Source organism: Neophocaena asiaeorientalis, unplaced genomic scaffold (assembly GCF_003031525.2).
Source record: "Neophocaena asiaeorientalis asiaeorientalis breed wild unplaced genomic scaffold, Neophocaena_asiaeorientalis_V1.1 scaffold1, whole genome shotgun sequence".
Classification (NCBI taxonomy): domain Eukaryota; kingdom Metazoa; phylum Chordata; class Mammalia; order Artiodactyla; family Phocoenidae; genus Neophocaena; species Neophocaena asiaeorientalis.
The window spans coordinates 1,756,885-1,778,474 of record NW_020171981.1 but is presented as its reverse complement, the minus strand read 5'-3'; the positions used below and the strand labels follow the sequence as shown (position 1 = coordinate 1,778,474).

General features: G+C 45.4%; 2 protein-coding genes across 4 annotated transcripts in view; both read left to right on the top strand.

Moving 5' to 3' along the window:
- The window catches only part of WIPF2 (WAS/WASL interacting protein family member 2), a 38,756-nt gene extending 38,653 nt beyond the window's left edge, over window positions 1-103 (top strand). Inside the window, exon 9 of the mRNA XM_024744261.1 lies at window positions 63-103. Within this exon, the coding sequence (XP_024600029.1) occupies window positions 63-103 (41 nt within the window). The remainder of the gene's footprint in view (window positions 1-62) is intronic.
- On the top strand, window positions 102-19,278 carry CDC6 (cell division cycle 6). 3 transcript variants are annotated; one of them, XM_024742676.1, is made up of 12 exons: window positions 102-405; window positions 8,574-8,764; window positions 9,611-9,892; window positions 10,017-10,216; window positions 10,467-10,642; window positions 11,258-11,364; window positions 12,134-12,273; window positions 13,122-13,222; window positions 14,393-14,457; window positions 17,364-17,566; window positions 18,218-18,358; window positions 18,663-19,278. In XM_024742676.1, the coding sequence occupies exons 1-12, from the start codon at window positions 158-160 to the stop codon at window positions 18,750-18,752; spliced, it is 1,944 nt and encodes a 647-aa protein (XP_024598444.1). In that variant the 5' UTR covers window positions 102-157; the 3' UTR covers window positions 18,753-19,278. The 3 variants fall into 3 exon arrangements, with proteins under 3 accessions (XP_024598444.1, XP_024598455.1, XP_024598450.1); XM_024742687.1 differs by lacking the exon at window positions 102-405 and adding an exon at window positions 7,589-7,862; XM_024742682.1 differs by lacking the exon at window positions 102-405 and adding an exon at window positions 7,590-7,799.
- Window positions 19,279-21,590: the final 2,312 nt, after the last annotated feature.

The window sequence follows — 21,590 nt, the reverse complement described above, 5'->3', positions numbered from 1 at the left end:
TTTGAGTTATTCAGGGTCTGGTGGGTGACCTTGCGTATGTGGTTTTTATTTATTTTTTTCAGCTGCCCGTGGAGCCCCACCTCTGCCACCCATTCTCAGGTGAAGCCTGGCTTGGTCCTGTTCCTCAGGAAAAGGATGGACCCTCTCCTCTTCTCGGATGGTCCCTTCCATTCTCCCTGAAACCTGCATGACAGCTCCTAACGTGTTTCTCCAGTGCAACCAACGTCGAGACTCCACGCGTCCACCCAGCTCACCTCCATCTATGCATCTCGTCTCTGGACTTGGTGACCGGACTCTTTATATTGACAGTAGGGTCTCAAACCCTGCATCCATCCCTCCTCTTGCAAGCCCTGCTGGCCAGATGAGGAAAAAGATTCCATGTCTCCTGCTTTCCTCTGGGGAAAGGTGCCTTGTTGTGATGAATGAACTCATTGTCGGGGCGGGGTGGAGAATGGTACTCCTACCTTCTCCTGCCCACTGTGGGGGGAGCTTGGTGGGTATATTATATTTCATCATTTTAGGAGGCTGGCATGGCCAGGACTTCTGGGGGTGGGCATTTTTAGTGAAATGGGAAAGGAGTTTGCAGAGAAGTGATCTGTTTTAAAGGTCAAGTTTAGAGCATGGGCAAGGAAGTGGGTCTGCTTTATTTTTAGGGGTATTTTGGCTTTGCCCTCACCCCACCCCACGCTTATACCCAGAAATAGGTTGGATATAAACACTAAATACTAATCAGTTGAACTAAACATCTAATAAAAAGAGAGGGTGAAGTAAACTGGGGGGTCCTTTTAGAGCTAGTCAGTTCCTCTGCGTCACAGGGACCAGGAGCCATGTGAGCCCTCTGGGGCTCCCTGCTCCATTTCTTCAGGTGCTGAGGCTGAGGGATGTTTTTCCTCCTCTCACCACCTATCCCCTCAAGAGAAAAGTCCCTTTCATTCATTCATTATGGATTCAGAAACCCCCAGAACCTCTAGTGAGAGATAGGAAGATAGGACCTTGGCCTTGGCCTTAACCTTGACCTTGAGGCTGCCTCAGTCTTCTCTGCTTGGCTCTGAAGGCCACTGGCCCTTTCATCCCTGTTCAGAAACTTCAGCCCTTGATGGGTGCTCCAGGATGACGAAGAAGGGAAGGGTGAAGCACCTTGTGGAAGGGACCAGCTCTGCGGGCTGTGAATGGCTTTAACTGAGGCCCACTCGTTGTGAAGTGCATAGCCCGTCTGAGTGAGCAGGCTCGTCCTGTTCCCTTCTGCACCACTCAACCCCAAGACTGCAGGGGTTAGCACAGCAGAGTAGAGAAGGGTGAGGAAGCTTATGGGGGCAGTCAAAGATTCCTCTGCCAAAAGCACAAGGACTTTGGTGCGGTGTGCCTCAGTCCAGTTGGTCTTCCCTGGCAGCCAGCAGTATGTTGTTTCGTCTTCCAGGTCCCAGTTAAAGAGCACAGAGAAAATGGAGGTTCCCAGTCTAGGTAGGAACTGAGCTTGGATCGTGGTACAGGGACTTCCCCTTCTCCAACAGCATGATGGAGCTCCTGGACTCCACGTCCAGCTGGTTTGGTTTGCTAAAGCTCTTGTCAAGTGCAGAGGCTGCTCAAAGCTTGAAGTGAGAGCAAAGGAGCTTTCATCAGTTACATCACAGGCTTAAACTGCCCTAGGGACCTTTCCTATCTGTTGGATCACAGACGAAGGATCTGTACATGGTGCCCAGTGAAACCCAAGTCCTCCCAGTGCTAGATGAGAGAGCTCTCAACTTGGGTTATTTATCTGGGGTCTGCGATCCTTTGCCATCCCCTGGACCATATTGACTGTTGGGGCGAACCGTGATTAGGTCTGTGACCACGCTTTTTCTAATCATTCTTTATTTATCATTCTTATTTTCAAATCTGTTAGCAGTTACCTCCCAGCAGTATCCCCCCAGCATCCTGAAGCCAGTGGAGCTTAGAGAGAGGATGCTAGTGGAGGGGAAAGGAGAAAGTACAAGACTTGATACTGCAGCAGAGTTCCAGGGTAGATGCTGACCCCAGTTACTGAACTTGGACTGTGAAGTCTTCCCATTTATTTTTGAAATGGGAGTTGATGCCTTTTGTACAATGTTATCAAAGCGTATCTCTTTTCCCCTCACTCCTCAAACATAGAGCATCGAAATGAGCATCACATGTAAAAGCCAAACCCCAGCTTCTCACTGGGGCTACTATCTTCCTCCCGTACGACCTGCTGCCCCTCACATTCCCCAGCATTTGGACTGTGTCACGTGGGCATTGACTGTATTATCATTTTCTTGGCCTCGTGGAAAAAGGCCTGGGACTAGATCTAGTCAGATGGATTTTCTTCTTCAGAGCATGTTGACGACACAGTACCTATTTAAATGTCTTTGCCTTATACCCTGTTTGGTCCCTGTGTTAATAACAGATTTATTATCATGTATATTTACTATTGATGAATGGGAATGTGAGCCTCATAGTTATTGATCTATTTTGTATGCTGTAAAAAGCTTGTAATATAGGTTTGAGGTGGGCTGGCTACAAGAGCACTAAAACTTCTCACCTTTTAAACTGCTCTTTTCATCTGCTTGTGGGAATGTCATCTCTTCAGTGGAAGATTGGGTGGTCTCATGTTGAGGCTGTTGCCCAGTCCCGTTAACCCCCTTATCCCTTCCCAGAAGGAAGAGACATTGCCCAACTAGGCATCAAGAAGCTGTGTTAAAAGCCCTCGTGTGGGTTTGGTTTTATGATGTTTTTCTCGGGTGGGAAAAACTTCATAGTTGTTTCTTACCACCCTTTCTGGGAAGCAGGCCAGTGGTCTGCAGGTTTTTAAATGCGCTAGATGCCCCTCTCCCCGTCTCCTCTGGTCCCCAGACCTGGATCGCAGCACTCTGGTGCTCCAGGTGTGGTTTGCTCTATCGTGGGGGTTTCCTCCAGCTGCAGAGGCCCAGCGTTTTCCCAGCTGGGCCCGCAGAGTGAGAGCACTTAGGGGCTATCCCACCCAACAGACATGAGGCTCCTGTCTCCAAAAATTCATCCCAGCCCTCTGAACTGGCAAAGGCAAGGAGACTAGCCACTGACCATTGCCCTGGGGGCATCCCCTCACCCCATAGCTTCCCCTCTTGAAACCTAAATTTACCTCCAGGGAGAGGTGAGATAAAATTGTAAATAGACTTGCTACAGAGCAACTCAGGGTTGGGGTGTGTTTTAATTCTCCTGATCACTTGAAATAATCTGTAGGCTGAGTGCTTATGGGAGTGGGGGTGAAGTGTGACTCCAGGGTCCTTCCCTTCTGCAAAGCTCTGGGGGTGGAGTAGAGGGCATCTGAGGCCCTTTGATGGCACTACACTGAGCTGTCTGTTCTTCTGGAAACCCAACCTACAATCAACTGTAAATCAGATTCCTCACATTCCAGTTGTAGTCTTTCTTTCCCTGTTGAATCTCAGTCCCTGGCTGTACGTGGTCAAGGTGGCTTTCTGTGAGCCACCCTACTTTAGGGAATGGGAGGCATTACAACTCTGCCTTCGAGACTCGTCTCTTAAAAGCAAAGTGAAGCAAAACTACAACCACCTTCAAAACACATACAGAAAAAAAAAGGATAATTTTAACCAAAGGAAGGGTTTGGTTCCATTCAACTCCACATTCATTGTGCCTTTACTTGTGTTAGATTTCTGTGCTTTCTTCCTCTCTCCCTCTTTGAAGCAATTAAAATCTTCCTTGATAACTGCTGTTTCCTTCTTTCTCCTCTTGTCTGACATCTTAGTGGGTTCCCTCTCTAATGGTCTTAAATCTCATTCCACTGGTGGCAGAGGGGCCGAGCCTTCTCTTCTCACGTCTAACCCTTGTCCTTTTCCACGGCGACCAGCATGGGAGGCATCGTCAACACTGAATAAAAGACTAGAGTGACGTGCATGAAGAGTGTGTGTATGTATGTGTGCGTCCATCTTTGTCTGCATGTGGATTGGCTTCTTTTCTTCTAAAAAATAATTTATTGTATGATTTATTTTGGATTTGTTTCTGATTACAGGGCTCCCTCTCCCAATTAGCATTGATTTCTTTACCCCCTTCTACAGTGTATAATCCGGTCTCAGGTTGGATTCTTTGGTACATTTCTTTCTTCTGGATGCCGTGCAGTTTAATTAAACCTTGCTTAAAAAAACAAAAGCAAAAAACCTGAAAACTGTGTAGTCTTGTCTGGAATACCACCACAAGCGGTGGCATAGAAGAGAGAAAATCTGTTGCCTCCGGTTAGCGTACTGGTTTGACTCCAGATCCTCCGAGGAAGTAGAAATACTAACTTGGGCAGAAGCACCTGCAGCTTCCTCGGAGTTTTCTCTCCTCCCCTCCCGCTGTGTTTTGAAAGTCACAGTTCCAGTTAGCCAGGCTGACTGGGTGATTCTGATAGAGTTGGTCATTATTTATATTTGCCACCTAACTCCCCTTTGCCCATGATTCCAGGGAACTCAGGAGACCCCCTGGCCTTGTGTCCTTTCCTTATATCCCTAATGCTTCTTTCCACCTGTCTGTGTGGTAGATTCTCACACTGAAGTGTGAAGAAAAGGTGAGGGCAGAACACGCAGACTGTGTCTGTCTTTATGTGGGTGTTGCCTTTTTTTCTTCACTGCTTAAGTTGAAATCTTAGCTGACTTTCTTGAACTTTGACTATAGGTGTCAGAATTGAACCAGACATTCTCTGCTTACTGTGGTCAGCTGACGTAATCACCACTAAGATTTAATGAGCTTAATCTACACTTTCATCACTAGCAAAGGTCTTGAAATTATTTCCCGTACTGGTTCGTAATAGGTGTGTGTATGAGCCACTCTCACACAGTTTGATATAAAAACCTATGAGGGTGCGGGAGCGAGGGGAAAAAAGGGCCTCCTTTCATTTTCATCCATATTTGCCAGGTTGGCTGAATTCCTGATTCTTTGACCCATCATTGTTATTAATATGATTAATAAACTACCTATTTATTGATTTAATTGTTCCTCCTGTGACTTTGAATAGCCCTCAAATAGAGTTTGCCTAGATGACTCTCAACTTCCTAACCCTATAAGCTTTCTCCGTCCTATTGGGATGGTATTGCTAGTCTGTGTACGTGTGCACGTGCCCGCCAGTGCACACGCGCACGCACACAGACACACGTAAGGATGCCGGACAGGTTCTTCCTGTGTCGTTTGGTCCCTTCCCCCATGTCACTGTGTATGGATTAGCAAGTGATAAGGACACTAGTTTGCCCACTTTAATTATTACCAAGACATAGCCGCTTATGGTGAATGTGCCTCTTTAAGTATTTTCTGGCCCAGCCCAGCCACTAACTGCAACTTACTGCAAGGAAGCTACCTGTCTCTGACTTCCTATTACTCTGCAGACAGAGGTAAGAGAACTAAAATGTCAACCTCAGGATCCTAACCACCCCAGAGGATAACTGTGGGGAAATGCTTCGTCTTTGACGTCACTGGAGCCCAGTCTGGATTGTTTTTACACATAATTGAATGGATTCTCCACTCCTAGGTTTAGGGGTGTGAGATTTAAAGGACTGTATGCTGTCTGACTACAAAAAAATGTTCAAGCAAAAGATGGATATCCACTTGGCAGGAATGTCCTTTCCACTCATTGAGCAAGCGTTGATTGCATATTTTACTCTGTGCCAGGCACTGACAATATGAAGACGAATAGGACATGGTCTTTGCCTCCAAGGAGCTCAGAGTCTAGCAGGAGACTTCAGGACAGCCACCAAGGGAAACCTGTGCGGGGCATTAAAGGCTTTATGGTAATTAGCCAGGGCAGGAGGATGGTGACTGGCATTCCAGACATAGGAAACGGCAAGGACAAGGCACAGAAGCGAGAAACAGTATGATGGTATGCTCATCATGTTACTGGAGTAGTGAAAAGAGAAAACTTCAACTAGGTAACCTTTTAGAGAACTTTCAATCTGGACGTTCTGTGATTCTCTGCCTGCTTCCACAATAGTCACTTATTCTTGTAGGCTTTTCTTGGACCGGTGCTATATTTCCTGGTGAATGCTTTCATAGGCTCCAATATGCGCGTTAAGTACTCATGGCTTCCTCTGCCCCCTCTGTCCCACTGTAACTGAGGTAGTTGTTCACCACCATCCCTTAAAAGCTGGCTGGGCACTTGTTACTACCATTTCTGGTTATGAAGGACAAGTTTTAGGTGTCCAGGTTATAAAAATAAATATGGACAATGAAAGTTGCTTCTTTCTAGGTTCTGTTCCCCTGTTAAGAGATCAGAAATACCAGCTGGTAAAAAAGTCTCCATTCTGTGGTAACACCTTCTCCATTCGTGGCAGCCTACGCTCTTCACTCTTGTAATTTTCAGCTCCTAGAAAGCCTTCCCCAGATGTGCTCCTTCGCCATCTCTCCCTCTAAAACCTGCATCTGTCTATTCCCCCTCGGTATGTTTAAGTGGTCAGGAGTTTGATCTCCTGTTAGACTTCCTGAGTTTGAATTCCAGTTCTTCCACTTACTAGTTGTGTGACCTTGGGCAGATTTACTCAACCTCTCTATTTCAGTCTTCTCATTTGTGAAATGGAAATAATTCCAACTTCATGGGGTTGCCTGTGAGAATTAATAAGGTGATATAGGTAAAATACCAGAGCTCAGCCCCTGGCACACACAAGCACTCAATATTGGTTTTTATCTCCTATATGAATGAACTACAATTAAGTTGATTGTATTATTGTTTCCCTATTTCTCGGCTTGCTCTATTTCATTTGATATTGAAGGATGACAGATACATGCTTACCATCACCTAGAATTGGATTTGGGTTTTTAGTGGAACCTGGGTTGTTAGCATTGGAAGCTGGCCTGTAAATTACTGCTTTAATTTATATTTTTCATTAAAAGTTCAGATTGCCACTCCATCTGTAGTGATCTTCTCTGGCCCTGAAACCCTTGTATTTAGCCATAAAAATATATTTTAAAATTAAGGGGCCATGATTCTCTCCACTCCCCACATTGTGTGGATTAATGGGATTAATGATAGGAAGGTGCACAGAATATCGTATTCTTATCTTTAACAAAATAAAAGCAAAGGCCTGGCCCTTTTTCTCACCCTTGAAACACAAATCAGGGAGATACTGTGATGAAATGCAGTGTATTTATGTATGTATGTATAACTTTACAAAGAAACATTGCTTTTGGTGTCAGGAAATGGACCTAGGCCCTTCGAGGACACCAAAACTCTGTGACCTCTAACTAACCCTCGGCACATTTGCTTTGTGTCTTGCAGTGTTGGGCATTAGATATGTAAAGCGCCTAGCATCATACCTCGCACCCAGAACCGCCCAAATAATGGCAGGTATTATGTAGTAGCTCTCTGAAAATATAGCCCATTAGGGTAAGGAAAAAATGGGTATGTGCAGCAGTGAGAAGGTATTGAAGGAAGGGCGTGGGAATACAGTCGCGAGCGGTAAAGACTACAGCTCCCGCCGGGCCTCACTCAGTCGGCCCCGGCGCAAGCGCGCATCTTTCCGCCGAGGCCCCGGATGTAGACTGCCCCTACGGCTCGGTGGGCGTGGCCTCATGGTGGCGCTGAGACCTGAGGCTCTGTTATTGGTTGTGCGCCTTCCCGCTTGATTGGTTGTGAAGGAGGGGTCTGGGGCCAAGGCGTGCGGCGCTCTGGCGACACCCAATCAGAAACGTGGCCGGGCTTTGGCGGGAGGCGGGAAAGCTGCGGCTGTGCAGATTTGGCGCGAGCGCGTCTGGGTTTTCCGGCTGACGGTGCGGTGTTTGTCCAGGATCCTGTCGTGGACAGTCCCTTTAGTTTTCTGTGGGAGACGTGAGAAGGCGCCGGCACTGAGGTGACGCAGCACTGTGAGGTGGAAAGGAGAGGAGGCCCGAGTCCTGGGGGGCGGCGGAGTTGGGTGAGGGGCTAGGGCGAGGACCGCGGGTTCCGTAAGAGGAGGAGAGCTCAGATCGCGGGAGGGTGAGAAGGTCGGGGGAGGGAAGGGAGACGTGCGCCCTCGGAGTGCTCTGGCAGTTGTGTTGAGTGCGGCAGGAAGGAGACGTTCCCCGAACATCTGGGGCTCTGTGGGGCCGAGAGTTGGGTAGAGCGGGGATTGAGTGCGGAGTGAGGGCTTGAGGAAGCCTGTAAATGTGGGAGGCTGCTGGGCTAAGCTGGTATTAACGATGTACCCCGTGCCTGGAGCCAGGCGGGTAGAAGTACTATGGACGCCAATTAAGATCAACTTGTTATTGTACGTCTCGAGTGGTTAAAAATTTGGGCTCTGGAGCCAGAATGCCTGGTCTTATATCCTGCTTTGCTGTGACGTTGGGCTTCTCTGCCTTTGTTTTTTTATCATTAAGACAAGGATAATAGTACCTACCTCTAAGATGGTTGTAAAACTTAAAGGAGTTAATACCTAAAATGTTTGTGACAGCCTTTTACTCGTAGTAGGTGGTGTTCGCTATTGTTGCATAGATTCGGATATGAAGCAAAATCAAATGCTAAAATATTGTTACAACATAATCTACTTATGAAATGAATTTCGATCTTCGGTATAAGTTACATGTTAGTTGTTTTTGCTTCACTTTTACATGTTGACTGGCTGTCCTGTTCTCTTTTTTGTACGCAGCTGTGTTGCCGTCATGCCTCAAACCCGCTCCCAGTCACAGGCTACAATCAGTTTTCCAAAAAAGAAACAGCCTCGGACATTGGACAAAGCTAAAAACTCCAGTGACACCAAACTAGAACTGACAAATGTCCAGGCCATACCCCGTTCTCCTTGTGCAAAAATTCTGCCTCTTAGCCCCAGAAAACGTCTGGGTAAGCTATCCATTATTTGAGTACAACTTTTTGACTGGTAGCTCTCGACCTCTCTTTCTCAATAATAAGATGCCTTTGAAACAGCTTTCTGAGTTCAGTTAAGACCACTCTGTTCCCTTTGGTTATTTTCAGAGTGGTTGCTAAGTGCTTACTGAACTTCAGAGTTAAGCTACTTATTGAGATCACTTTCTGAACTACTTAATAGGTCTGATCTTCAGTTCCTTAATACTGAACTTGGTTCTGTCAGTGTTTTAAACAACCTTGCAGTTAATTATATAGTATTTTGAAACTTGCCTCGTTAGTTGTGATGTTAAGAAAAACAGGTGACAATTCTTATTTTAGAGCAGTGGTTGGTAATCCTTTATTTTTCTTTCCTTTTTTTTTTAAATTATTTTTTGTTTGTTTTTTCCTTTCTTGTTTTAGATCATCTGTTTTTAATGAGGGGTGATCTGGTAGGATCTGGAGACATTTTTAGTTGTCATAACTGAGGGGGTGATACTGATATAGTGAATAAAGGCTGGGAATGCTGCTCAGTATTCTACAGTGCACAGGACAGTCCCCCACAATGAAAAATTACTTGGTCCAAGATATCAATGGTGCCAAGGTTGGGAAACCCTGTTTTAGAGCAATCCTAGAATTTCATCCCATTAAAACCTCTACCAAATAGTAAGACTCAGTGGTGCCATCTGGTGGCCACTATTTGCTTCTGGATGAGAGGCATTTTATTTTGGTGGTTCTGACCATGATAGAAATTCATCCCCCTTTTTGGGGGGGATGCAGAGATCTTTCCAAGTCCTTTTACTATCCACTGCTATGAATGACCACATTTTGATTTTAATGTTTCAGGTGACGACAACCTGTGTAACACTCCCCGTTTACCTCCCTGTTCTCCACCAAAGCAAAGCAAGAAAGAAAATGGTCCCCCTCGCTCACGTACATCTAAGGGGCGCAGATTGGTATTTGACAATCAGCTGACAACGGAGTCTCCTAGCAAAAGAGAACAAGCCAGACTTCACCAAAACAAAATATGTTCCTCAGTTCCAAAAGGTCAAGACATCGCAACAAATTCTGAGCAGAGATGTCCACTGGAGAAAGAATCTGCATGTCTGAGACTTCTCAAGCAAGAAGGTTGGTTCTTACATGGCAACTGTTAGTGCAGCCTCATAAACATGGCTGGTGATTCCAAGTGAAACCTGGTGGGTCTTCTCAGTCACCTCTGTTGTGTCTAATTGTCCTTTCATGTCTGGCACAGGCACTTGCTACCAGCAAGCAAAGCAGGTCCTGACTACAGCTGTCCCAGATCAGCTGCCTGCCAGGGAAAAGGAGATGGATGTCATCAGGAATTTCCTGAGGGAGCACATCTGTGGGAAGAAAGCTGGAAGTCTTTATCTTTCTGGTGCTCCTGGAACTGGAAAAACTGCCTGCTTAAGCCGAATTCTGCAGGACCTCAAGGTACATTGAGAGTCGAATTATGATGCTCTTGCCAAAATGACACTTGGTTATCAAGGCTTAAGAAAAAGTAGAAGTGCTTAGGGCACTGCAGTTTTCCCCACAGTAAGACATTTTAAATTTCACTGTCTAAATCTTTCCAAATGAAAGTGGACCTTATTCTCTTGTATGCTGTTAACTCTTCAAAGACACTTCACGTTCCATCAAACCTTTATCTGAGGCCAAAATAACTCGCATGTTTGCATTTTTCTAGAAGGAACTGAAAAGCTTTAAAACTATCATGCTGAATTGCATGTCCTTGAGGAGTGCCCAGGCTGTATTCCCAGCCATTGCTCAGGAGATTTGTCAGGAAGAAGTATCCAGGCCAGCTGGGAAGGACATAATGAGGAAACTGGAAAACCATATGACTGCGGAGAAGGGCCCCATGATGTAAGCATTGCTCTGCTGCATGTTGCTCTGTGAAAATCTGCAGGATCCATTGCCCACAAACTCACATTCTCGTCTCTTGAATGTATCAGTTTGCTCATAAAAAGAACATTTCCTATATTTTCTCTCTGAGGGGTAGTTACATAAGCTTAAAGGGAAAGAAGAAAAGAAAAAACAAAAGCCTTCTAATTTTAAATTGGGGGAAAATGTTTTTAAACTAATTACTTAAAAACCTGTATGTTACTTTCTGGTGTTGATGGGGGGTATCATCATAACAGTGACTGGAGGTGGGACAGATTATGATCTTCAAACTGGTCTTTTTTTTTTTTTTTTTTGCGTTACGCAGGCCTCTCACTGCTGTGGCCTCTCCCGTTGCGGAGCGCAGGCTCAGCGGCCATGGCTCACGGGCCCAGCCGCTCCACGGCATGTGGGATCTTCCCGGACCGGGGCACGAACCTGTGTCCCCTGCGTCAGCAGGCGGACTCTCAACCACTGCGCCACCAGGGAAGCCCTTCAAACTGGTCTTAGCTGTAGGAATGTGACCTAGTGTCAGTCCAGATCAAACAGATTGGAGAGTTAAGGTGAACATGGATACTAATTGTTTCTCTTTTTTTGTAGTGTGTTGGTGTTGGACGAGATGGATCAGCTGGACAGCAGAGGGCAGGATGTACTGTACACAGTGTTTGAATGGCCATGGCTAAGCAATTCTCGGTTGGTGCTGATTGGTTAGTGCTCTGTTGTTGATGTTACATGGTGGTTCTAAAGACCTTTTTCTAATCTCTTCAGTTTATTCATCACATATTTTGTTTTGTTTTGTTTTTTGGCTGTGCCATGCAGCTTGCGGGATCTTAGTTCCCCGACCAGGGATTTAACCTGGGCCCCAGCAGTGAAAATGCCGAGTCCTAACCACTGGACCACCAGGGAATTCCCTTATCAACTATTATTTGATCTTACACCAGCTTTCTGCTCTCTTACCAAAATAAGAAAGTTACTATAAAATAATAGGAACCTTAATCTAAGTCAAGTCAACTTTGTTAACTCTGGATAGAAATGACATAATGCTGCATTTCAGAGACAATTGATTTTGGGAGTATCTGATCCTGCTTATAATTGAACAATTCTAAATCTAACTCAAAAAGAGCATTCTTCGATGATTATACACATCTTATCTAATGGGTATTGAGGGTGGGGGGTGAGGGAAAGTGCGAAGCAACTGTTGGAATGCTGGATTATAACTGGAAATTTTATTCAGTTTTTTGGTGGGTGTTTTTTTGTTTTTTTAATATTTATTTATTTGGCTGCGCTGGGTCTTAGTTGCAGCGTGCAGGATCTAGGTCCCTGACCAGGGATCAAACCCGGGCCCCCTGCATTGGGAGCGTGGAGTCTTAACCACTGGACCACCAGGGAAGTCCCTTATTCAGCTTTCAGAGGGTTTGGTTTTCCTTTTACGATGATTTGACCAATGATGCTTAGTGTCATTTATCTCCTCCTCAGGTATTGCTAATACCCTGGATCTCACAGACAGAATTCTGCCAAGGCTTCAAGCTAGAGAAAAATGTAAGCCACGGCTGTTGAACTTCCCACCTTATACCAAAAATCAGATAGCCACTATCCTGCAGGATCGACTTAATCAGGTGAGTGCCAAGCATTGTACCAAGCTGAGTGTTCCTTGTATCACCTGTGAAGATGGTTCAAAAATATTTTGCTTTGATTGCATTACTAAACAGGGAGTTCCTATAGCCCATTCATTTTTATATGAATTTCTACTCTTGGCTCCATTTTAGATGCCTTAGTGTTGGAATAAAAAGAGTTAGAGGAGTCACCCAAATGCTTCTCTAATGGCCTTTTAAAATAGGACCTATGGGGACTTCCCTGGTGGCGCAGTGGTTAAGAATCTGCCTGCCAATGCAGGGAACACGGGTTCGAGCCCTGGTCTGGGAAGATCCCACATGCTGCGGAGCAACTAAGCCCAAGCGCCACAACTACTGAGCCCGCGCTCTACAGCCCGTGAGCCACAGCTGCTGAGCCCACGTGCTGCAACTACTGAAGCCTGAGTGCCTAGAGCCTGTGCTCCACAACAAGAGAATCCACCTCAGTGAGAAGCCCGCCCACCGCAACGAAGAGTAGCCCCCGCTCACCGCAACTAGAGAAAGCCCGCTAGCAGCAACGAAGACCCAACACAGCCCTAAATAAATAAATAAATTTATAAAATAGGACCTATGAAAACACTTTCTGTACTGGAAATGACCAAATAGATTTTAGTTTAGTTTAGTTTTGCTAATTTAAGTTTCAAGTGCTTTTTTTTCCCTTTGTGAACCTCTACCACATTCCTACAAAATGCTTAAATGTATGAAATCCCCATTTACTTCTAAGCAGAAAAGGCGTCTTAGACCCTAAAGGTTGGTCAATCAAGTCTGGGACCTAAATTGCAGAGGGGAAGTCTTATAGTTCAAACTGTCATTCTTCTATGTCTTGTTCAAAGGCATCTAAAGATCAGGTCCTGGACAATGCTGCCATTCAGTTCTGTGCCCGCAAAGTCTCTGCTGTTTCGGGAGATGTTCGCAAAGCGCTAGATGTTTGCAGGTGAGTTATGGCACTGTTGGCTGCTTTTATTAAAAAAAAGAAATGCTGTTAATTGTCTCATGTAACTCAAGTGAATGTGGCTTAAGAGGCTCCATTCTGCCACTTTTTATGCTCAGAAAGAAGGACTTGTTTCTCAGTGGGGAGCTCTGCATTTCCACCGTGTTAATGTCTAAAACATTATCAGTCCATTACCTACAGAGGGAGAAACAAATGAGATGTTGCTGGCACTCCCTGTGGTGATTATAGATTGGTTAATTACATTTGTATTAAAAAAGACTCCAGTTTACTTTTCCATTAGCTGATCTCAAGCAGGTTTATTTATGGACCTGAACCATCTTTGCCTTTAGACTTTTTTTCCCCTTCCTTTGCTTTTGTGAGCACCCCTTCCTCCAGTTGGTGGTCCCCCACAATTGTACTCCAGACCTCTCTCTCCCTTCCCATCCCCCGGCCCCTCCTGCTGGGGAAAGCCTCTGTGCTGACTGATGAAATTTCTTCCTTCCCAGTAGGGACACTTGGTCCATTAAAATGATACTTGCTGTGTTGGCCCGCTGGTCCAACTTCCCCCTACTGCGATGCAGAAGATCCAGGTCTGGCTTATGGCTTCCTGTGGGCAAAGTACTTTGGAGAGAGCAGTGGGAGAGTAAGCTCTTCCTATTGCTAGATGGTGTCATTCTGGATTTGAAAGTTTCCCCTAGTCAGCGAACTACTTGGGTAAAGACTGCCACTATGAGCAAGAGTCAAGTAGGCCAGTGTGGTTCTAGCCTACACATATCCTGTGTGGAGATAACTGAGGACCCTCCTCTTAGGTCTGGTGTGTATGGGCGGTACTGGCTCTCTTAGTCAAGCACCCACACTACGTGTCTTCTCTCCCATCCATGACAGGTTTTCCTTGTTCAGAATGTTATCATTGGCTCAGTGTACGATGAGTTACTTGGCCTCTGTAATAGGAAACCATGTAGTGTTGAAGTTTCTCAGATTCCCTGGTCCATGAATTATTTCAAGGCAATTAAGTCCCCTGGAGCTGAGACATAACCCAGTTTTGTCTGGGGGCTTTAAAGTTATAAGACATGTTGCTTTTTGTTAATGTGCCTGTTTTTGAGCTTTGGTGGTTTGGTGTGGTGTTTGGTTTGGCTCAGCCTAAATTAATTTTAGAAATATTTTTTTTTACAGGAGGGCTATTGAAATTGTAGAGTCGGATGTCAAAAGCCAGACTATCCTCAAACCACTGTCTGAATGTGAGTAGTTTATCTCCTTTTTGTCTTCCTTTATAATTTGAAGCTTAACTTCTCTGAGGAAAGAGATAGAGAGCTGAAATGAGCATAGTTAAATCCACACTCACCCATTTGTGTACGGATGTCGTGTTTTTCATCAATTTCATCCACTTTATTTCCATCTTGCCTGCCAGTGCTATAATCCATGTGTTACTGGAAATGAGTTCTCCAGGGTGTTACATGAATGGTTGGGACAGAGTCAGTTTTCTTTCCAAGCTCTAGGAATGAAAACTAGACAGTAAGGTTGGATCAGCTTCTCTCTGGGTACTTACGTTGAGTGCACTTTAGGTCTCGACATAGGTGAAAGCAAAGCCTGGGAAGTAAGAGAGTCAGACGGGAAAGAATTGAGTTCAACTTGAGATATCACAAGCCTTTAAACAAGTCTAGGAGGGTGGAGGTACAAAGATAGTATTGCTACGGTAAACTGCAGCCGTTTACAAAAATGACAAAATTAATTTTCCTTTCCTTCAACCTTGTTCTCTTAGCTATGGCAGAGGTAAAATGTCCATGAACTACATATCTTGTGTTTAATATCCACTCTTAATCTTTAGAAACAGGACAGTCTGATTTGATTGTTTCTTCCTTCACTCCTGCACTGGTTGAGTGTTACTAAAATTGTTTCTAGCACGATAGTTCCACAGAAAACTCTTTTTTTCATCAACTTGTTGAAAGAAAATTAATAAAAGTATTTCAGAATTAGCCACACTTAGTGCTTAGACTGATAGCAGGTAATATTTGCCAGTGCATAGACTAGATACTGGTTTCTCTTCAACTTTTCACATTATTCCCTTTTTTCCCTTACCAATAACATTTAGGCTTATCAGTGGACCCTGTGAGCACCGCCTACACACATACAACTAAAAGGGGTTGTGAATTCCCGTCATAAATTATTAATCTAATTCCTGTCTTTTGACCTCTGGTAGGTGTGGTTAGCTTTTTACAGGCTCTGGACGCACAGGCCCAGCGGCCATGGCTCATGGGCCCAGGTGCTCCACGCATGTGGGATCCTCCTAGACCTGTGTCCCCTGCATCGGCAGGCGGACTCTCAACCACTGCGCCACCAGGGAAGCCCCGGTGTGGTTAGCTTTTAATGGCTCTAGAAAGCTATAGGGAGACTGACTTGAAATAAATATAAGAAGACACTCTCCAATAAATAGCACTAACTGGGCTTCTTTGACACAGTGTGGGTACACCAGTGTTGAAGATACTGACACAAGCTGGATAGGTGACCACTTTTTTTTTTTTGCTGTACGCGGGCCTCTCACTGCTGTGGCCTCTCCCATTGCGGAGCACGGGCTCCAGACGCGCAGGCTCAGTGGCCATGGCTCACGGGCCCAGCTGCTCCGCAGCATGTGGGATCTTCCTGGACCGGGGCATGAACCCGCGTCCCCTGCATCAGCAGGCGGACTCTCAACCACTGCGCCACCAGGGAAGCCCAGTGACCACTTTTTGGGATTGTTTTGAAGAGACTCAGCTGTTGGTAGGGAGCGAGACTAGACCTCTAAATTCCTCTCAACTTTAAGATTCTGCTTGTTTGATCGCTGATCTCCAGTTTCTCCATGATGATTAGTCCTCGGTAGCATCCCATCTGTGATCATGAAATAGAAGCAAACTCTTGTGAGACAACTGACTTGGTCTCAGGAAGTAACTTTAGGCAAAGGTTGTTACAGAGCAAATCGCTCCTCTGTCTTGCAATTCCTGCGTCCAAACAATGAGGCCACAATCCTCTGAAGCTTGTTGGCAGTTTCCCAACCTCCAGACTCTGAGATGGTGCTATCTGCTAAGATATCCAGTGACATTTTCTCAAGTGTTGCTCTCCTGGAGATCAGCTTGGGCAAATGAACCCAACCTCAAAGGTCATTTGGGGAGGCTATCTAGAGGACTTAGGTAGGATTGTCCACGTTTAGCCACACTTTTTTTGATGTGGACCATTTTTAAAGTCTTTATGGAATTTGTTACAATATTGCTTCTGTTTTATGTTTTGGTTTTTTGGCCATGAGGCATGTGGGATCTTAGTTCCCCAACCAGGGATCGAACACGCACCCCCTGCATTGGAAGGTGAAGTCTTAACCACTGGACCGCCAGGGCAGTCCCCTAGCCACTCATTTGATTTGAAATATTAGGTAATTTTTTGAGCCTTTAAAAATGACCAGGGACTTCCCTGGTGGCACAGTGGTTAAGCATCTGCCTGCCAATGCAGGGGACACAGGTTTGAGCCCTGGCCCAGGAAGGATCCCACATGCCACGGAGCAACTAAGCCCGTGCACCACAACTACTGAGCCTGTACCCTAGAGCCCACGAGCCACAACTCTGGAAACCCGTGTGCCTAGAGCCTGTGCTCTGCAACAAGAGAAGCCACCGCAATGAGAGACGCCCGCCCCACAATAAAGAGTAGCCCGTGCTCGCTGCAACGAGAAAAATCCTGCACGCAGCAACAAAGACCCAACGCAGCCAAAAATAAATAAATGAATTAAAAAAAAAAAAAGACCAGACCCAGCCATCTTTGTTTCAAGGTTCTATCCTTTGCCTTTGAGATATTAGGAATCTTCCAAGCAAGGCTGAGTACATTGGTTCTCTGTCTGGTCCTTATTCTTTCATGAGGTGGATTTTGTCTCTGACATTAAATTGCACTCTACAGGATAAAATAGCTCACCGTTCTGCCCAGAAGAAGGATAACTGTACTTTCCAAGTCATGTCACACTTTGGCATCTTTCTAAGGATCACATTTTGTCTCATCCTTTGGCTTCTAGTTACAGAATTGGAACTTCTGCTTTGCTCTTGAATTTCCTTCTGTTAAAACTTAATATCATCTGTCTCAATACCCACAATATTTTAAAAATCTAATTAAGCTTGATTTATTTAATTTATAGGTAAATCACCCTCTGAGTCACTGGTTCCCAAGCGGGTTGGTGTTATTCACATATCACAAGTCATTTCGGAAGTTGATGGAAACAGAATGACTTTGAGCCAAGAAGGAGCACAAGATTCCTTCCCTCTTCAGCAGAAGATCTTGGTCTGCTCTTTGCTGCTCTTGACCAGGCAGCTGAAAACCAAAGAGGTCACTCTGGGGAAGGTTAGTTGGGAATCTCAGCAGATGGAGCTGGGGTGGAGATGAGAATCTGCTTTGCAGAGCAGATATTTTCCAAAAGGCCTATCACGCTCCAGCTGATGTGAATTAAAAATGGATTTTAACAGTAAGAATAAGTACTGGTATCATGTAAAAGGCAGCTGACTTTATTTCCCTTGGGTTGTGGTTGAGACTTTACCATTAATCTTCTCCCCTTTATTTCTGCCTCTCCCTATGAAATATATAAAGCCCCTTTCTTGCATTACAGTATAGGTTTTTGGCAGTATCTCCAAAATGCCTTTTCAAGGATTTCATTGTAAAGGGAGAGAATTAGGGTATTCAGATAACTGTTTTGCAAACCCAGATTCACATTCTTTTAAAGATTACAGGGTTACAAGAGATATGACTTTTGGGCTTCCCTGGTGGCACAGTGGTTGAGAGTCCGCCTGCCGATGCAGGGGACACGAGTTTGTGCCCCGGTCCGGGAAGATCCCACGTGCCGCGGAGCGGCTGGGCCCGTGAGCCATGGCCTCTGGGCCTGCGCGTCCGGAGCCTGTGCTCCATGGCCGGAGAGGCCACAGCAGTGAGAGGCCCGCGTACCGCAAAAAAAAAGACATGACTTTTAAGCAACATTTGTTCTCCCTTGTTTCCTCTCAGTTATATGAAGCCTATAGTAACGTCTGTCGCAAACAGCAGGTGGCAGCTGTGGACCAGTCAGAGTGTTTGTCACTTTCAGGGCTCTTGGAGGCCAGAGGCATTTTCGGATTAAAGAAAAACAAGGAAACGCGTTTCGCAAAGGTACAACGAACTGCTTCTTTGTGACATTGCTTTTAACTGTCCTGCTTTGGCGAGCTTATCTTTTGCTAAAGTAAAGATTTAAAAATGACCACAAATAGATAAACAATTTTTTTGTTAGGTAAGGTTTAAGGTGTGTGAAGATAGGGCTGTAGTATGAATGAGATTTTTTTTTTTTTCGGGCTATTGCAAAAGCAGTGTTTAACTTGCTTGCCTCTTGTGAGAAAAGTTTAATACGGTAGAAGTTTGTGTAATAAAAACTGCTTTTGTGAGTTCTCCACCATGAAAAGTGCTTTTCTCTTTGCAGGTGTCTCTGAAGATTGAAGAGAAGGAAATAGAGCATGCTCTGAAGGACAGAGCTTTAGTTGGAAATATCTTAGCTACTGGATTGCCTTAAATTCTTTTCTTTTATACTAATACTCCGCCTAAAAGTATCTGGCTGGCATTTGGAGAGGGATGGAATCTTCATTTTATTACTTTATATACACTTAGGTCTGAAAGCAAACATGACCTTTTTTACTTAAAACTGATAAAATTTAAGCTATAAATTTGTGAATATCAGCACAGAATTATTTATCTTTGGGTCTTATTATGTTTATGCATTAAAAACTACCAAGTAGACCCTTTTTAATTACATTCACTGCCTCTACCTCTAGTGTGCCTCTAACCAACATGCTTGCAAGTATACAGACTTAGGCTGTGGAAAGTTTATATATTTATCTCTGTTTCCTCAAACATTGGTGTATTTTAAAGAATTTTTGTGCTAGAGGAAGAAGAATGAAAAAGGGGTTGATCCAGGAAAATAAGCAAGTCCACGTGGAGATCTGGAGGACACTTTGATCAAAGAATGTCTTTCTGTTTGGAGTATACTGTGTTCATGTTGCAGATACTTCCACGTTGTGACTTTTTTTTTTTTTTGCGGTACGTGGGCCTCTCACTGTTGTGGCCTCTCCCGTTGCGGAGCACAGGCTCCGGACGCGCAGGCTCAGCGGCCATGGCTCACGAGCCCAGCCGCTCCGCGGCACGCGGGATCTTCCCGGACCGGGGCACGAACCCGTGTCCCCTGCATCGGCAGGCGGACTCTCAACCACTGTGCCACCAGGAAGCCCCCACATTGTGACATGTTAAAGACTCATTGAGTGTCTTGGGCACTCCCAAGCTTGTGGAGGTGTAAGGAGAATGTGACTACAGGCTGTGAATATATTTATTTTCAAGTTGCATTCTTTGTCTTCTTAAGCAGTCACATTTCAGGAGAGCTCAAACTTTCAGAAGGCAATGTGAAAATTGTGAAAATCCTCCCCAAACTGTCCACTGTCCTAGCTGCCCTCAGATGAAGCCACTTGTTTCAGGATGCCTTCGTTTGGGGTTGGATTTTCAATGACACCTCATTTTCCCAGTCTTCTAGGTAAATGCATCCATATGGTTACTCAAGTCTCCCCTTTCTTCTGGGTTTGGTTTCCAGTGGCATTAAATGGCAATTTGTGACGGGGACGCCAGAGGGCACCATTATAACACTGACTGCCTTGAAAGTGCAGGCATAGGGCTGGGGTAGTTTTGAGAGAAGGGGAAAAGAGAAACAAGTTTGCTTCATTTGGGAGGTTGCTGTACTTTTATAACTCGAGCAAATGCTTGGAATGCAAACCATGTGCGCTATGAATGGTCTGAGAGCCAGTGACCAAGTCTGCTGCTCCCTGAGCTCTTCTGCCTCCTCCCACCTTCCCAACATGGCTTGGGTTTGAGAACTTGATATGTGTACAAATGATCTGTTGGCCACTGTTTCGTTCATGCTGCCCACTGTATCCTTGCAATGTGATCTGGTCTACAGCAGGTGGTATGGGATAGAAGGGCACACAGAGAGAGCCCTCTGAAATGAACACTACCCACTGGTGTGTGTAGCAGCGCATAGCCTATAGACAGGAGTCTGACTGTCTCACCGTCACACTCCTTTACTAGAGCATTCATTCCCTCTGAGAGCAATTTGTGAGGGGAGGACACAGTTGTATACCTAGAAGCTTGGAAAGTGTCTGGGGCTATAAGGGTTAACCAGCATAATTGCAGAGATTGTCCGAAGGCTGATGGAAAGCAGAGACTGAATGGGATTGAGAACAGATGCGAGGCTTGATTTAAATTACATTTTATTGGATGCTGCAGCCTTAAGAGACGTGACTGCTTTACAGTTTGTTTCCACACTGTGGGCAGCTGCTGTCTGTTCTGTGTCCACAGTAGGATCCTGCCCAAAAAGGAGCAGCCTCCCCACCTCGTTGTGTTGGAGGCTTGGCGCCTTCCTCTTAACTGCAGGGCTGGAGTCAGGAACATGGCTTGCCTCGCAGTGGGGCTGCTATGCATCCTCCATGGCTCTGAGCCAAGATCGCGTTTGCAGATTCAAAGGGGCCAAATTTCTTTCCCCTCTACCTCCTTTCTCTCCCTTTCCCCTGGTATTTGGAAATCAGGTTTTCTGTGTACTAGTTTGTTAGTTTCCTTTCCTTCCATTCTCCCCACACTGTCAATTTCTAGGTCATTGATGCTCTTAAGACTTCAGCAATTGGAACAGGGTTGGTTCTGTCAGTGATGCGTGAAGCTGACTTAGAGTCCCTGCTTGGCTTCCGCTGCCCTTGTGGGAGCAACACCTGATGCATGTTTGTCAGCGAGGTCTTCAGTGTGATTCAGACAGCTGGAGCAGACTGAGGGGGGAAGGAAGTCCTTTTCTCACTGAAGCTGACAGCTCTGGGAAGGTGGTGGGATTTTTAAGGGGCTGGGCTGAGCCTGTGGTTACTTGTTTTTTGCCAGGAGCATAGGCTGTTTCACAGGGAGTAGGGGCAGAGATGCTGACCTACATTCTTCCTCTTGAAGGTGGTGGGCTGTGTGTCTGTATCCTGGTTTATTTATTTTTCTTCACAGTAGCAGATGAAGCTTCCATAGAGTGTTGGTGGATATTGCCATGGAACGCACACAGACACAATAAAACTGGCATGAGTTTCAACCCCAGAGCTGCAACTGACATTTCTGGCTCAGTGAAGACCTGCCTGTGGCTGGATGACTGGCAAGACGGTGTGAGGTCCAGGCTATCCAGAGATCCAGAAAGTCGGCAGAGCTCTCTTTCTTCCCCTTCATTGCTCCCTGCCTTTATTCAGTGTCCTTTTAAGATGCAGCAATAAGAACTGGGAAGGAGGAAAGAGATACAACTTGGGGCTTTTAAAAAGTATCTGTGGAGAGGTTACCTTGAATACTGAGGGAG

Coding starts and splice junctions, on each gene's coding strand:
- CDC6 (XM_024742676.1), top strand. CDS start 158: ATGGTCCCTTCCATTCTCCCTGAAACCTGCATGACAGCTCCTAACGTG. Junction 8,765..9,610: donor TAGCCCCAGAAAACGTCTGG/GTAAGCTATCCA, acceptor TTAATGTTTCAG/GTGACGACAACCTGTGTAAC. Junction 10,217..10,466: donor GAATTCTGCAGGACCTCAAG/GTACATTGAGAG, acceptor GCATTTTTCTAG/AAGGAACTGAAAAGCTTTAA.